Raw genomic sequence first — 15,946 nt, 5'->3', positions numbered from 1 at the left:
AATACCGACCTAGGTATAAAACATTAGATTTATGATGAGTGTTGAAATAATTTAAACGTAACGAATGACGCTATTAACAAACTCCCGCCCCTTGCAAAGAAAAAAGAAATATATATATATATATATATATATATATATATATATATATATATATATATATATATATATATATATATATATATATATATATATATATTATATATATATATATATATATATGCATATATATATATATATATATATATATATATATATATATATATATATATATGTATATATATATATATATATATGTATATATACATATATATATATAATATATATATATATATATATATATATATATATATATATATATATATATATATATATAAACGAGGAAGCCTAAAATTAAATTGTTGTTTATTACCCGAATTCTTTGTCTAATATCATGTTCGACGATTTTAGCTTTCTTATTAATTTCGTAATTGTGACTCTTCCGACTTTCGTTCGAATTTGCTTAAAATACCTTTTTGCACCTTCACTGGGCTCAGTTTTCGTGTACAGTTAAACGGTTATTAACGTATGATATGGAAACTGTTAGTGATAAACAGGATATGTTAACGGGGAAGACCTAACACTTATCGTATTTCCTTCTCAAACACACACTTAAAAACACATACATACATTTTAAGAACATATATACGCTAATAATAATGATGATGATAATACACTTATGGTAGAATGGATTTATTTTTTGCTAGGTAACTGTTCGTATATAATAGAGTTAGTATCCTGTCAAAAAGGGACACTCGATAAAAAAAAAGAAATACATTGTGTGTAAGAAATGTATTTTCCTTACATTAGTTTACCACAGGATACGTGAGTTTTTCTCGAGTCCCTACTCATATATAAATGGCATTCTATAAGTCAGATCAGATATATTTTAATAATATATACAAAGAATGTACTTTCCTTGTTTTTAATCACAAATTGATTAAAACCCTATCCCAAAGAGCGGATTAATTTATTTTAAATATCTGCTCACATAAAATTTAAATCCTTTGAAATGACGTGTGACTCGCCTAGAGGCGGCGTCATAAAGTCATGAAAAAGGGATTGATAAACATTTTAAACTATAAATTCTGGCATTTTCCCGCCAGAATTAAAAACAAGTTACCAATATTGGTGGCAAAACTGGAGTCGCCCATGTCCGTCACCTTGCTGTCAGTACGAGCCAGCCTATAGCTCAAGCAGGTGTCACATGAACGAACATTTCATTTCGCTTATATTCATATCTTGTTACTAATAACTATTACATAATTGATTTTTCACCTTAAATATCCATTTCCTTTATTTTCCAAGAAGCAATCTCAAATTCTATGATTTTATCATAGCTGTATACTTAATACTTACTATCAATCTCGTAATCATATTTTCAAAGACGTTTTATTTGAAGGATAATTGTTATTTTCCATAAATTTTGCTATAATATTTAATATACTATATGTGTAGCTTAATCATGAATTATTAATTATTTTCAACCAACAGGATAATTGGAGGATATTCCGCTGAGAAGACGGTGCATATATAATTCCCACCAATGCAGGCAATGCATATTTAAGAGTGTGGTCATTTAATTGCATTTGCAGCCATTGAAGGAACGTTGAACATCGGTCACGGCATCCATTCTTCAACCTTCCCGACCCGTGCAACAAAGGCGCTCGTACTGGCAGCAGGGTGACGGACATGCGCGACTGAAGTTTTGCCACCAATATTGGCTACTTGTTGCTAATTTGGTGGAAAGGACTCGTGTGAGTTGGCCTTGGCACGCGGTTGGGACGGGAGAAGGACGTCTGGGGCTGTTCAGAACGTTCCCCAATGACGGCAAATGCAGTTACGTGAACATACTGGAGGAAGTGTGTCTAGCCTGTGTTGGTAGAGGGTGTGGTTAGTATGCATAGCATTCTGGAAACGTAATTGTCCACCAGTGTCTTTCGTTGGGAAAAATAAACGATTCATGATTATGCTGTACATGTTCTGTAAGGCAAAATCTTAAAAAGTAGCAATTGTCCACTTGAGTATGACATTCTTATGAGTAAATATGATTATGGAAATAGTATCAAGTATATTCCTTTGCTTTTCTTGGAGTAAGGCAATGTTTGTTTACGGTATAAACGATTAGGTCTTGTGATATCTATTGGTGGCAAGTCATGAAATAAGATATAGAGAGATCGTTCCTATGACACTATCTAGAGCTAACTATTACAGGCATGATGCCTTTTACCCTCTTATATAGAATAATTGACTTTGTTCAGAACCTTTGCAGTCTTTGATGATAATTGGTATATTTTTTTTTTTTCATGAATTATAGCTTATGGATTATTTACTTTTCTTTTATTATATTCATGCTACCAGTACCAGTACGCATTTTCATTCACAAAATACTCCCAATGCAATCCTTTTTTCTTTAAGGTATAGCGAATGCCAATATTTACTGGTACAATTTGCTGTGTTGACAAAATATTGTGGGAACGATGGTTAAACAGATTAACACATAAATTTTGCGTTAATTTCATTCTTCAATTCTAACATATTTCAGTAATTCAAGGGGTCATTGGCCTTTTTTCCTTTTGACTTTAGTATTCCAAGGGCACAAATTACCCTTTTTGTCTTGATTTCAATACTCGAAGGGTGCAATGCCCTTTTCATCTTTCGATATCAGTACTTCAAGTGCTCATTACCCCTTTTCTTTGATTTCACTTCACTAAGGCACTTGCCCGTTTTTGTTTTGATTTCATTACTCCAAGGGCACATTACCTTTTTTTTTTCTTGATTTTGCTACTATGAAGGCAAGATGCCCTTTTTCACTGATTCCAGTGCCCAATGGCACGTTGCCAATTTTCTTTGACTCTAGCACCCAAAGGGCACATTAATAATTTTGTTTTGATTTCAGTACTCCAAAGGCACAATGACCTTTTTTTCTTCGATTTCAGTATTCCAAGGGCACATTACCTCTTTTCCTTTATTTTAGTACTCTAAGGGCATATTTCCCTTTTACCTTGATTTCATTACTGTATTCTAATAGCACGTTTCTTTTTTTCTTTTGATTTCAGTACTTTACGCGTACATTGCCCTCTTTCTTTTAGATTTCCTTGATTTTAATACTCCAAGGGCATATTTCCCTTTATTCTAATGCCATTGTTTTTTTTTTTTTCTTTTGATTTCAGTACTTCAAGGGTACATAGACCTTATTTTTGTAATGCCTTATTCCTTGATTTTAATATTCCAAGGACATATTTCCCTTTTTACCTTGATTTCATTATTGTATTCTAATGGCACATTGCTTTTTTTCTTTCGATTTTAGTACTTTAACTGTACATTGGCCTTTTACCTTTTTATTTCCCTTTTTCCCCTGATATTAATACTCCAGGGGCATATTCCCGTTGATTTCAGTACTGTATTATGATGGCATTGTTTTTTTTTTCTTTTGATATCAGCACTTCAAGGATACATTAAACTTTTTTCTTTAGAGTTCTTTACTTTAAGAGCACATTACCTTTTCCCTTGGTTTTTACTCCAGTATCAAAGTGCACATTCATTTAGTTATTAAGTTATTTATTTGTTTATTCATTTATTTATGCATTTAGTTATTTGTATATTTATTTATTTATTTAGTTTGCCATTTTTTTTCTGATCAGTACTCCAAGGGCACTTCACCCTTTAGTCATTAATCACAGTTTTACAAGAACACATTACCATTTTTTCATTAATATCAGTACTGCAATAAAACATCACCCACCAGCTTATCGTTTAAAAAGATTTACAGCAGATTTATTTGGGTTGATCCTCCTAATCAATATATAGAATATAATAATAACGCATTTATTTGACAGCCAGATATGACATCCTACAAATTTGCCATTTGATAGCATAACCGTCCCCCTCAAATCATTTTTTCTATTTATATCACTTGCAGAAAAGCTAGATGGCTAGTCTCTTTGATAGGTGGTAACTATTTTCTAGAAAATCAGGGGATAATGTAGAAAATTAATTCTTAAGGGTCAATGTCTTAATAGTGTGATGTACATTTTCCATTTTTAAATTATAATATTAAATACCTCTTGAATTATTTTAATTCAATCTGAAGGTCAAATAATTTCTTAATACGGTTTTTAGGATTATAAGAGAATTATTGTCGGTGATAGGTGGATATCTAAAGTACCTTCAAAATATATTTTTTAAAGTAAACTAAAAGCTCCTAGTTATGACCGATGTTCTTATATAGGGCCACTCGATTCTTAGTAAAGTGATATCCAGAATAACATTGTCGACCTTCTTAATAGGGCGATATCCAGACTAAGATTGTCGACCCCCTTGGTAGGGTGATATCCAGAACATTGTCGACCCTCTTAATAGGGTGATATCCAGACTAACATTGTCGACCCCTTTCATATAGTGATATCCAGACTAACATTTTCGACCCTCTTAATAGGGTGATATTCAGACTAACATTGTTGACCCTTTTAATATGGTGATATCCAGACTAACATAGTCGACCCTCTTCATATGGTGATACCAAACTAACATTGTCGACCCTCTTAATAGCGTGATATCCAGACTAACATTGTCGACCCTCTTGACAGGGTGATATCCAGACTAACATTTTCGACCATCTTAATAGGGTGATATCCAGACAAACATTGTCGACCCTTTTAATATGGTGATATCCAGACTAACATTGTCGACCCTCTTAACAGGGTGATATCCAGACTAATATTGTCGACCATCTTAATAAGGTGATATTCAGACTAACATTTTCGACTCTTTTAATAGAGTGATATCCAGACTAATATTTGTCTCAGAAGATGGTATTCCATTAACTTGCTGCTGGTTGACAATCAATTTCCTTAACGACTTTAACTAAATAAGGATATGAAAAAACCTTTGACGTCAACAATACACTTTATTTACAAGACTACGAAAAATTTCCACAATATTTACAACAGTATTTACAAGAATATACATTCCTCAAACATGAAAAAAAAAAATTAAGTTACTTCATCATTTATATATTATAAAGAATTCATAACATCTATGTATCAATTACACGATTTAAACAGACATTGGGGATTGCTACATATTAATGTTACTCAAACTTAACGTAAATGTGAATGTTGTTATTAGACTGGAATGGTAAGTAAAGGAAGGAATGCCCTTTAGGTTTCTACATAAGATTAAATATATATATAAAACATATATAGGAATTACATAGGAATTAAGAGAGGAATGTTATCTTCTCCAGATTAATAACAAAAATAGTATATCAAGGAGATACATAGGAAAAATGACTTGCAGGGAGATTTAATTGGTTAGTAAATGGGGAAGGAATTGATAGTAGAAAATAGGCAAAGGCGTAATTGAAAGGAGAGGAGAGGATGACAATTAGAATAGAAATGATAAATATAAAAAGAAAGAGAAAGTCGGAAAACTAGTAATGCGTTCCATTACTTTAGTGTTTTTGACGTTAGCCAAGTTTTAGTATAAATCTAAAATTTCTATAAACTAAAAAATTATGTTAAAAATCGAAATTGTCATTCTAAACTTGAAGTTGACAAATATGTCTAAGCCAAGTTTTAGTATAAATCTAAAATTTCTATAAACTAAAAAATTATGTTAAAAATCGAAATTGTCATTCTAAACTTGAAGTTGACAAATATGTCTAAGCCAAGTTTTAGTATAAATCTAAATTTCTGTGAACTAAAAAACTCTGTTAAAAATCGAAATTGTCATTCTAAACTTCAAGTTGTCAAATATGTCTACGAAAAATTTTTAAGAGATGTTTCTGTAGAAAAAAAAAATCAGATCCTACATTTGTAAAATATTTTAATATTCATAATCGTTTCAATATTCATAATCGTTTCAAGTTCTGGAGGAATAATTAATAAACGATGCTTAAAAACATGTTATTGTAATGAGTACGGGTATGCATATAAAGAGCACTCCCTTGAGATTATTATATACACACTAATTCCCTTTTTTTTTTAATTCTTGAATTTCCCTCTCCGAAAAAAAAACCCATGACCATGAATTTTCTACATATTCACTAACTACAATTATTTTCTGATAAAAAGCCCTGATATGCATATGCAATTTTTTAATAAGTAGATCACAAGGCTGTTGAGCTCTGTTTTCTCCACAGTTTCTGAACGTAAAAACGACTAACGTTTCCGAAGGAGATATCGAAAGAAAACGTTCAAGTTGAAGTTAGAAATTATAGTCAATTTCTTTTAATGAGGCGCATTTGCACTGACTCGCAGGAGTGCCCTTTTAGCTCGGAAAAGTTTCCTAATCCCTGATTGGTTAGACAAAATAATTCTAACCAATCAGCGGTTAGGAAACTTTTATTCCGAGCTAAAAGGGCACCATTGCGAGTCAGTGAAAATGCGCCTCATTAAAAAAATGACTATAGATACCAGTAGATGTATAGCTGAGCATGATATTACATAGATGGATAGGTATTGTATATAATGAGAAAATATCTGGCAGGTATAGCATAGCTTTGAAATGATTAATGCTTACACAAAGTATTACACGTAATAGCATATAAGGAAAACTAAAGACTTCAGTATAAACACTGTAATATTATTGATAGAGCCATGGATTAGCAACACAGCGCTAATATAGTACATAGAATTAGAACCATTACTGGGAATTGTAGATGAGGAAACACATTACTTCAAGAAACAGAATTAGAACCATTACTGGCAGTTGTAGAAGAGGAAACACATTACTTCAAGGAACAGAATTAGAACCATTACTGGCAGTTGTAGAAGAGGAAACACATTACTTCAAGGAACAGAATTAGAACCATTACTGGCAATTGTAGAAGAGGAAACACATTACAAGAAGATAGTACATAGAATTAGAACCATTACTGGCAATTGTAAAAGAGGAAACACATTACTACAAGAAACAGAATTAGAACCATTACTGGCAGTTGTAGAAGAGGAAACACATTACTTCAAGGAGCAGAATTAGAACCATTACTGGCAATTGTAGAAGAGGAAACACATTACTTCAAGGAACAGAATTAGAACCATTACTGGCAATTGTAGAAGAGGAAACACATTACTTCAAGGAACAGAATTAGAACCATTACTGGCAATTGTAGAAGAGGAAACACATTACTTCAAGGAACAGAATTAGAACCATTACTGGCAATTGTAGAAGAGGAAACACATTACAAGAAGATAGTACATAGAATTAGAACCATTACTGGCAATTGTAAAAGAGGAAACACATTACTACAAGAAACAGAATTAGAACCATTACTGGCAATTGTAGAAGAGGAAACACATTACTTCAAGAAACAGAATTAGAACCATTACTGGCAATTGTAGAAGAGGAAACACATTACTACAAGAAACAAAGTACAAGAAGAATAATGCATGAGAATAATTATTAGCATAGGACGGGGAACAATCAGAAATAGAGCTCAAAATAAGACATTACTTATATCTTTACAGAACGGAATGAGAAACAATACTAAAAAATCTCAGAAAGGCTATTAAGCGGAAGAGTTGGAAGTAAAAGTCATTTAAAGAAATTAAAATAAAATGAAAAAATGGATGCCATCATTCCAAATACATATATATATAAAGTTTTGGTATTTAGGTACATTTCATACCTTAAAAAAATGTAGTTTTTCTATTACACACCAGGTTTTCTGATACGTCAAACTCTCACAATTAAAGTTGGGGGAAAAATGCCCTAAGATGACAAGATTTTCTATTCAGCACATAACATCAAACATAATTCCATTACCTACTTTTGTTTAAAACTAACCGTACAGGAAGACTTGGAATTGTTTTGGCAAGTGCAAGCAAAAATTGACTTTTTTTTTTTAAGATGCACGCCGCGAGCACTGTGCTCTCTCTCTCTCTCTCTCTATTTCACTCTTTCTCTCTCCAAAGGCGCCATATGCTTGGCACTTCACTCCTTGATAAGTTATGATTATATATACACTTGATATAGAGAAATTTTCATAGTGGGAAAAAAAATAAAAAAAAAAAATTTTTCCGATGATAAAATATATCTGAAATTCATTGATACATTTTAAGGAATAAAAAAATATATTAGGACAAATAATATGAAAATAGTTTTCACATTGAAAAAAAAATGATATAAAAGAAATTTTTTTCCGATGATAAAATATATCTGAAATTCATCGATACATTTTAAAGGAATAAAAAATATATTAGGACAAATAATATATGAAAATAGAACATGAACAACTTGGTATGGGTCACCGACCCCTTTAAACGACGGCATCCCTTATCCACAGCAGAAACAAACATACACGGGCGAGGACAAGTTGCAAACAGTTATTGTCTGAATATTGTTGGAACAGTCATTTTTACTCTAACGACACAAATTCACATAAAATGGCTCTCAATAAAACTATGGTTTCTCAGTATAGCTATTTTTTTTACCATCTTGACTATTTAAACGGCTATTGCTCTCAAGAACGTTTGTGCCTTTGAAGGGAAAATAGTCTGCCTTCGCTCATGCCGAAATACTTGCCAAAAACACATTCGATAAATGTCCTTTTTTTAAGGAACAGCTTACTGCAATCTTTTAAAAAGTCCGCTTTCAGTAAAAAGTCCCTGTCACATTACAGATTTTCGAAATGACTATTGCATATAAAATTAGGCCTTGGAAAATCTCCTCAAAAACATGTGATTTTTTTTATGGGCTTTTGAGGGTCTTCCCGAAACGTTATTAAAAATGTCATTTAATGATTACTAATCGCTCGGTCTTAAATGGCCAGACCGTTATTCAAAATGGTCTTAAACCACTCTTCAATATCTCATTTTTTTCGTTCTTGAACAATTTTATACAAAAGGGATTTAATGAATTTTAATTGGCCTAAAAATTTGGTTTTGCCAATTCTTTTTTATTTTTTGGGTACGAAGACTTTTTACAGAGCGTAATCTTCAAAAAGAGATTTCCCACTTCCCGGAACTTATTCTTTGTAATCTTAGAAACACTTAAATTCTTGAGACCATCTGCGCTCAACTCCATATTTTTGTTCTTTTAAAGCTTTATCTAACTCGTGAAAACATCCTTGACTGCTATACACTTCCTGGTAACATCTGTAAATTGCAAGCTAAAAACCCTATCACGTTTAAAACTCTTGACTAAGATATTTAAATCATCAGTACAAAGGCCCAGTATTTGGGCTATTGTCTTATTGTCAATGTCTCTCTTAGAAACGGGTTCTTTTCCATAGGGGAAAGATCAATTCAACTCTTCTATTTCAAGAATTCACTACAAGTTGAAGTAGGAAGCTGTGGTATATTACCAATCTATGCGGCTAAATCAGTGTGCACGACAAAGGAATTGTCTGTAAACTGTAGGCAAACTTATACATGCTTAGGACATGCGCCGTAAGGAAGATGTTATCAGCATATTTTGCAAACATTGAAATGATCACCTCACTTAATCGGTATATATGAGTGTAAAATTAAATTAAAACTCGTTACATTAGAAGTTGTGACAAATATACATAGTATACAATAAAAAGGACAGTGGAAGGAGTAATTATAAATTGCAGGAAAATAGGAGAGAGCATGATGTGGATGTTCAATAGTTGCCATCGCAATTTTTCCCTAGAGCAAGAAAAGACAAAGTTCTAGCTGCCTGTACACATAAAAATGAAAACTTAAAACACATGACTGAATGTTACGAGGGTATTTAAGAGAGAATATCTAAACCATGATTTTACCATAATTGAAATTCTAAAAACTGGAAGAAATTGTGATTTCTATGACAAATGCCAGAGCAAAGTGACAATTTTTAAAATCCATACGCTCTTCATCAAGAAGTCTGGAATGTCAGTCCATAAGTGTGTATGTGACGACGAAGCACTTGCACAAGTAGTGTTTTTTGAGTGATATGGGAAGGGGGACGGATTAATGACAGACGTGAGAGAACATGGAAATAGTTTTATATATCAATTCGTGACATTGTGAGGTGAAGATAGTAAAAGTCGTGATCGGGGTGTTCAGAGCCTCTTTCAAATCGTCTCTGCTGAAGAACTTATGAAGAAGTTAGTTCAATTCCTTAGTTTTGTTTACAGTTTTTCTTGATCGACGAACTAAGCTGGAATATATATTTGTCCAGTTATTTGGGAGGAACTTAGAAGAGATTATATTTGATATCATGGCAAGTATTTGGGTGTTAACGAAGGAAACCGGACAGAGTAATAATAATAATGTAAATTTGCCGTTTCAAAGAAAAAAAAATGCGAACTGAATAGGTTCTTTCTGGCTAATGTTTTGTACTATACATATATCATATACCCCTAGCGGGCTTTTTTTATTTTTTCCTTTTTAATGAATGATTCAGACAAACAAAGAGATATAAGTACAGTGAGAGAAATCACAGTTCTTTTGATTTATTCTTTCTAAACATATACAATTGTTGGAGAGAAAGTATTTTTTATTTTTGTTGAATATAATTCTACCTACATCGAGCAAAAGGCTTCAACGAGGGCCCGTAATCCAGTGGTCCCTAACCGAATTCTAGGCAGATTCACCAGACAAAAGAAAAATTAGAAAAAAAAATGTTCCTCACACTTCTATTTGACAGATAAAAGAAGTGACTTTTTACAATCGCTAAGGAAATATCTGTCTTGTTAATTGTTGATATAAATCTAATTATAATAATTTATGAAATGCTTATTTATTATAATTAATAATGATAAAATATATTAAAACTGTTTAATTTTTATTGACTTAGTGCAAACAGAAGCACGAGGAAATTGGGTGAATCGGCCAAGGCTACTTTACGGGCTCGTTAGCTCAGCTATGGAAGATCTCGTATATATAAGTTTTATAACACCGTTTCCATCACAAGGAAGTTGGAAGACTACTACATGCACTGGTTTTTTTTTTATCTATTTGTGCTTACAAATAGTATCACCTTTTTAATTTTTTTTAATGTTTCAAGCGTAAAAAACATTAACAAAAATTACCTCATCTTTTACGAAAAACATGAGACGTCACAGGCCTAATCTTTTTTGCCAATTTACAGACAAATAGCATCACCTTTTTAATTTTTTTTAATGTTTCAAGAGTAAAAAACATTAACAAAAACTACCTCATCTTTTACGAAAAGTTGAGACGTCACAGGCCTAATCTTTTTTGCCAATATGCAGACAAATAGTAACACCTTTTAAATTTTTTTTAATGTTTCAAGCGTAAAAAACATTAACAAAAACTACCTCATCTTTTACGAAAAAAATGAGACGTCACAGGCCTAATCTTTTTTATTTTGCCAATAATGCAGACTTAAACAATATGTTTTCTTTTTCAAAAGGTTAGTATTCGTAACTCCAATAGTTGACGAATATGGAGCAATTCACTCTCTCGAGAAATTAAAATACACTCTCTATGGTAAGTCACAAGGCATTTGGAAGACAGCGGTTCAGTGTATAATGTCGGAATATATAATATATATTTATATATTGTCTTGCATGGAACGAAGAGTTACTTGCTATGTACTCGTAAGGTACAAAACAAAAAGCTTGCTTTAACTCACGGTCTCTCTAAAACGATCCTTAGAGAGTCCGATTTGTAGCAGATAGTCAATTTACAATTTTTTTTTTTTTTTTTACATTCCCTCCTCTATGGTCCAAAAATTTGTTTTTTTTTCTTGTTACATCATCTTTCCATTCACACACACACTATCACTAGTGATACCACAGAGTTACAAAAGATCAGTCATTTTCACACATCAAGGCGACAATATGTATTTTTTTCTAAGTTAAACATATATTACTGTACAGTATATGACCGAAGATTTTTTCACGACCTTCGATAGGATTTTTATTTAAACCGTTAGGTAAAAACTGACGACTCAAAATCTTCCAGGCGCTTTGGAGGACGCGCAGGATTCTTTGTAGATCTTGAAAATGGGGGGTGGGGGACATCTTGAAAAGGAGGGGGGGGGGAGGACTGGAAGACCAACGTTGGTACTGTTGTTATTTTTGTTGTTCTTCATCTGAGGACCTCAAGATACACTTATCTTGAATCCGTCGAAAAATATAAACCCATGAAACATGGGTAGAGGGGGGGAGGGGGTGATTCCTATCTGTTTCCCATTCATATAAACACACCACCATGTGAATATATTTTTCTTGAAAAAACAGATTATTTGTACGTTTCCCTCCTCGGAGAAAGTGGGAAAGAAAAGGAGACATGATAAAGATATAAAGTATATTTGTTTTGGTTGTAATGGCGAAGACAGCAACGGTCACCACCAACGACTAATTGTTAAAAAAAAACTTAAAGCTCCGATACATTAAAAGGAGACTTATAATGTTTTCCTTTCCTTATCCCCCACTATCGAGTTATACACTTGGCACTAAAGTTTTTATCTTCTTCACTGTGTTAGTTTAGAGTTCAAGATTTGACTTCATCAGAGAAGTTGAGAGGGTACTTCAGTGCCTCTTCATGTGGAGTGACAGGTGGTCAGATCGCGAAAACGACCTCTGGCACAGTTGGCACTTGAAGGGTTTCTGGCCGGTGTGTTTTCGATAGTGACGCGTTAGTTCGTCCGATCTCGCGAACCTCCACATGCATCCGTCCCAGGTACACTGGTAGGGTTTTTCGCCTGCGGGGGTGAAACATAGGTAAATCGTTAGGTGTGATTAGCAGCAAACAAAAATAAGAAAATAGGTAAAGAATAACAGGAAACCATATAAGAAAATAAGAAAAAATACCAACAGCCCATAAGAGAAAATGAGTCACCATTCTTAACGCCAGAATTTTATTAGCCCTAGAAAGTTAAACTATAAAAATAATGGCAAGATGAGGATTTTCCTGAAAAAAAAATGACAAGATGGGGATTTCCTTAAATAAATGACAAGAGGAAGGCTGTTTAAAGGGAAGAAAATGACAAAATAACGATTTTCCGAAAGAAAATGATAAGATGAAGATTTTCTTGAAGGAAGAAAGTAACAAGAAGAGGATTTGCTTGAAGAAAATAACAAAAGATTTCATTACAAAAAACAAGATGAGGAAATTTCTTAAAGGAAGAAAACAAGATGAGGATTTTCTTGAAGGAAGAAAATAACAAGATGAAGATTTTCTTGTAAGAAGAAAATAAGAGGAAGATTTTCTTAAAGGAAGAAATTATAACAAGATGAGAATCTTCTTACCTGTATGAGTTCGTTTATGCGCCTTTAGGTGAGAACTCTTGGTGTAAACTTTTTCGCAGCCTTCGAAGTCGCACCTGTGCACCTTACGTCTCCTTAGGGCGTCTGTGTAATCGGCTGGCGGAGGCGGAGGACGCCCGGGGGGTCTGGCCCCTACCGGTGGAGTTGGAGGAGACGAAGAAGGCGACGACGAGGAGGAGATGAAAGAATGGGATGGCGAAAGGAGTGAAGCTGCAGCAGCTGCGGCGGCTGCCACGGCAGCTGAAGAAGACATGGACACGGACACTGCCGAAGACAGGTGAGCGGCGGGTGGACCTGAGCTGGATACTGGAGGTGGAGAGGGACTTTCACTCAAGGATCTTTTACCACACAACGCCCTGCCAGAGTAAGAAAGCAATCATTCAATTAGTTTTATAGAAAAGACGTACAAAGACAAGGTGCAACCAGCTAACAGTATTTTGCAAAACTTGGTCAAATGAAGGTGCAACCAGCTAACAGTATTTTGTAAAACTTGGTCGAATGAAGGTCCAACCAGCTAACAGTATTTTGTAAAACTTGGGTCAAATGAAGGTGCAACCAGCTAACAGTATTTTGTAAAACTTGGGTCAAATGAAGGTGCAACCAGCTACAGTATTTTGCAAAACTTGGTCAAATGAAGGTGCAACCAGCAAACAGTATTTTGCAAAACTTGGTCAAATGAAGGTGCAACCAGCTAACAGTATTTTGTAAAACTTGGGTCAAATGAAGGTGCAGCCAGCTAACAGTATTTTATAAAACTTGGTCAAATGAAGCTGCAACCAGCTAACAGTATTTTGCAAAACTTGGTCAAATGAAGGTGCAACCAGCAAACAGTATTTTGCAAAACTTGGTCAAATGAAGGTGCAACCAGCTAACAGTATTTTGCAAAACTTGGTCAGATGAAGGTGCAACCAGCTAAAAGTATTTTACAAAACTTGGTCAAATGAAGGTGTAACCAGCTAACAGTATTTTGTAAAACTTGGGTCAAATGAAGGTGCAACCAGCTAACAGTATTTTGCAAAACTTGGTCAAATGAAGGTGCAACCAGCTACAGTATTTTGCAAAACTTGGTCAAATGAAGGTGCAACCAGCAAACAGTATTTTGCAAAACTTGGTCAAATGAAGGTGCAACCAGCAAACAGTATTTTGCAAAACTTGGTCAAATGAAGGTGCAACCAGCTAACAGTATTTTGCAAAACTTGGGCAAATGAAGATGCAACCAGCTAACAGTATTTTGCAAAACTTGGTCAAATGAAGGTGCAACCAGCTAACAGTATTTTGCAAAACTTGGTCAAATGAAGGTGCAACCAGCTAACAGTATTTTGCAAAACTTGGTCAAATGAAGGTGCAACCAGCTAACAGTATTTTGTAAAACTTGGGTCAAATGAAGGTGCAACCAGCTAACAGTATTTTGCAAAACTTGGTCAAATGAAGGTGCAACCAGCTACAGTATTTTGCAAAACTTGGTCAAATGAAGGTGCAACCAGCAAACAGTATTTTGCAAAACTTGGTCAAATGAAGGTGTAACCAGCTAACAGTATTTTGCAAAACTTGGTCAGATGAAGGTGCAACCAGCTAAAAGTATTTAGCAAAACTTGGTCAAATGAAGGTGCAACCAGCTAACAGTATTTTGCAAAACTTGGTCAAATGAAGGTGCAACCAGCAAACAGTATTTTGCAAAACTTGGTCAAATGAAGGTGCAACCAGCTACCAGTATTTTGCAAAACTTGGTCAAATGAAGGTGCAACCAGCTAACAGTAATTTGCAAAACTTGGTCAAATGAAGGTGCATCCAGCTAACAATATTTTGCAAAACTTGGTCAAATGAAGGTGTAACCAGCTAACAGTATTTTGCAAAACTTGGTCGAATGACTCGGGTGGCCAAGAGCAGCTCGCTTAACTGAGTTTAGCTGGTTATTATCACTAGCAAAGCTATAGATAGAGAACACGTTCATTTAAAAAGGTTTTACAGAACTCGTCCGAAGACAAGGAGCACCAGCTAACAGTATTCTACAAAAGTTTGGCCAAAAGACCTCAATTGGCCAAGAGCAACTAAGGGAAAAAATCAAGTTTGCATGAGTCTGACTGGTTGTTATTATATTACTAGCCAAGCTACAACCCTGGTTGAAAAAAAAAAAAAAAAAAAAGAAAAAAAAATACTAAGCACACAAGCCCCAACAGCATTAATAAGAGTGTAACTGGTTATTATTATTATTATTATTTATAATAATAATAATAATAATAATAATAATAATAATAATAATAATAATAATAATAATATTATTATTATTTTTATCGTTATTATTATTAGCCAAGCCTACAACCCCGGGTTGAAAAGCAAAATACGATTAGCCCAAGAGCTCTTATAGCATTTATAAAGCATTTCGCGATAGGCTTGTTTGTCCAATAATTTCAAGCTAATTTTTCGTAGACATATACATCACAAAATCAGGCTTAAGAATATTTGAAGTAATTAGAGCAGGAGGAGGCTACATCTTAAAAATATAGCGATATAAATCAGGCTCGGGAGAGATGGTACGTAGGAAAATCAGGCTTGGGAGAGAAGGTACTTAGGGGAAATTGAAAGTTTTTCTAATCTACATTAAAGGGGAAATAAAAAGCTTAATTGAATATTAAATATCATATATATATTTTGTTCAAAATATTCAGGACTTTATCTAGAGGCATGGAGTGTATTTTGAATTACTTATCCCTCCTCCAGATA

At 33.7% G+C, this 15,946-nt stretch overlaps 1 protein-coding gene and 1 long non-coding RNA gene across 6 annotated transcripts in view; one reads left to right on the top strand and one right to left on the bottom strand.

The window, feature by feature from the left end:
- The window catches only part of LOC137658440 (uncharacterized), a 359,159-nt gene that overhangs the window by 333,904 nt on the left and 9,309 nt on the right, over nt 1–15,946 (top strand). The window lies entirely within an intron of this gene.
- LOC137658439 (Krueppel-like factor 6) overlaps nt 7,685–15,946 on the bottom strand; it is a 97,858-nt gene continuing 89,596 nt past the window's right edge. For 4 of the 5 annotated variants that reach the window (XM_068393160.1, XM_068393158.1, XM_068393156.1 and 1 more), the window contains 2 exons: nt 13,208–13,581; nt 7,685–12,660 (listed from right to left, as the gene is read on the bottom strand). In XM_068393160.1, the coding sequence (XP_068249261.1) occupies nt 12,488–12,660; nt 13,208–13,581 (547 nt within the window). In that variant the 3' untranslated portion in view covers nt 7,685–12,487. The remainder of the gene's footprint in view (nt 12,661–13,207; nt 13,582–15,946) is intronic. The other variant, XR_011047330.1, reaches the window with a different exon arrangement.

Source organism: Palaemon carinicauda, chromosome 19 (genome assembly GCF_036898095.1).
Source record: "Palaemon carinicauda isolate YSFRI2023 chromosome 19, ASM3689809v2, whole genome shotgun sequence".
In the NCBI taxonomy this organism is placed as follows: Eukaryota; Metazoa; Arthropoda; class Malacostraca; order Decapoda; family Palaemonidae; genus Palaemon; species Palaemon carinicauda.
Note: the sequence above shows the minus strand (reverse complement) of the source record. Positions and strands in the feature narration are given on the sequence as shown.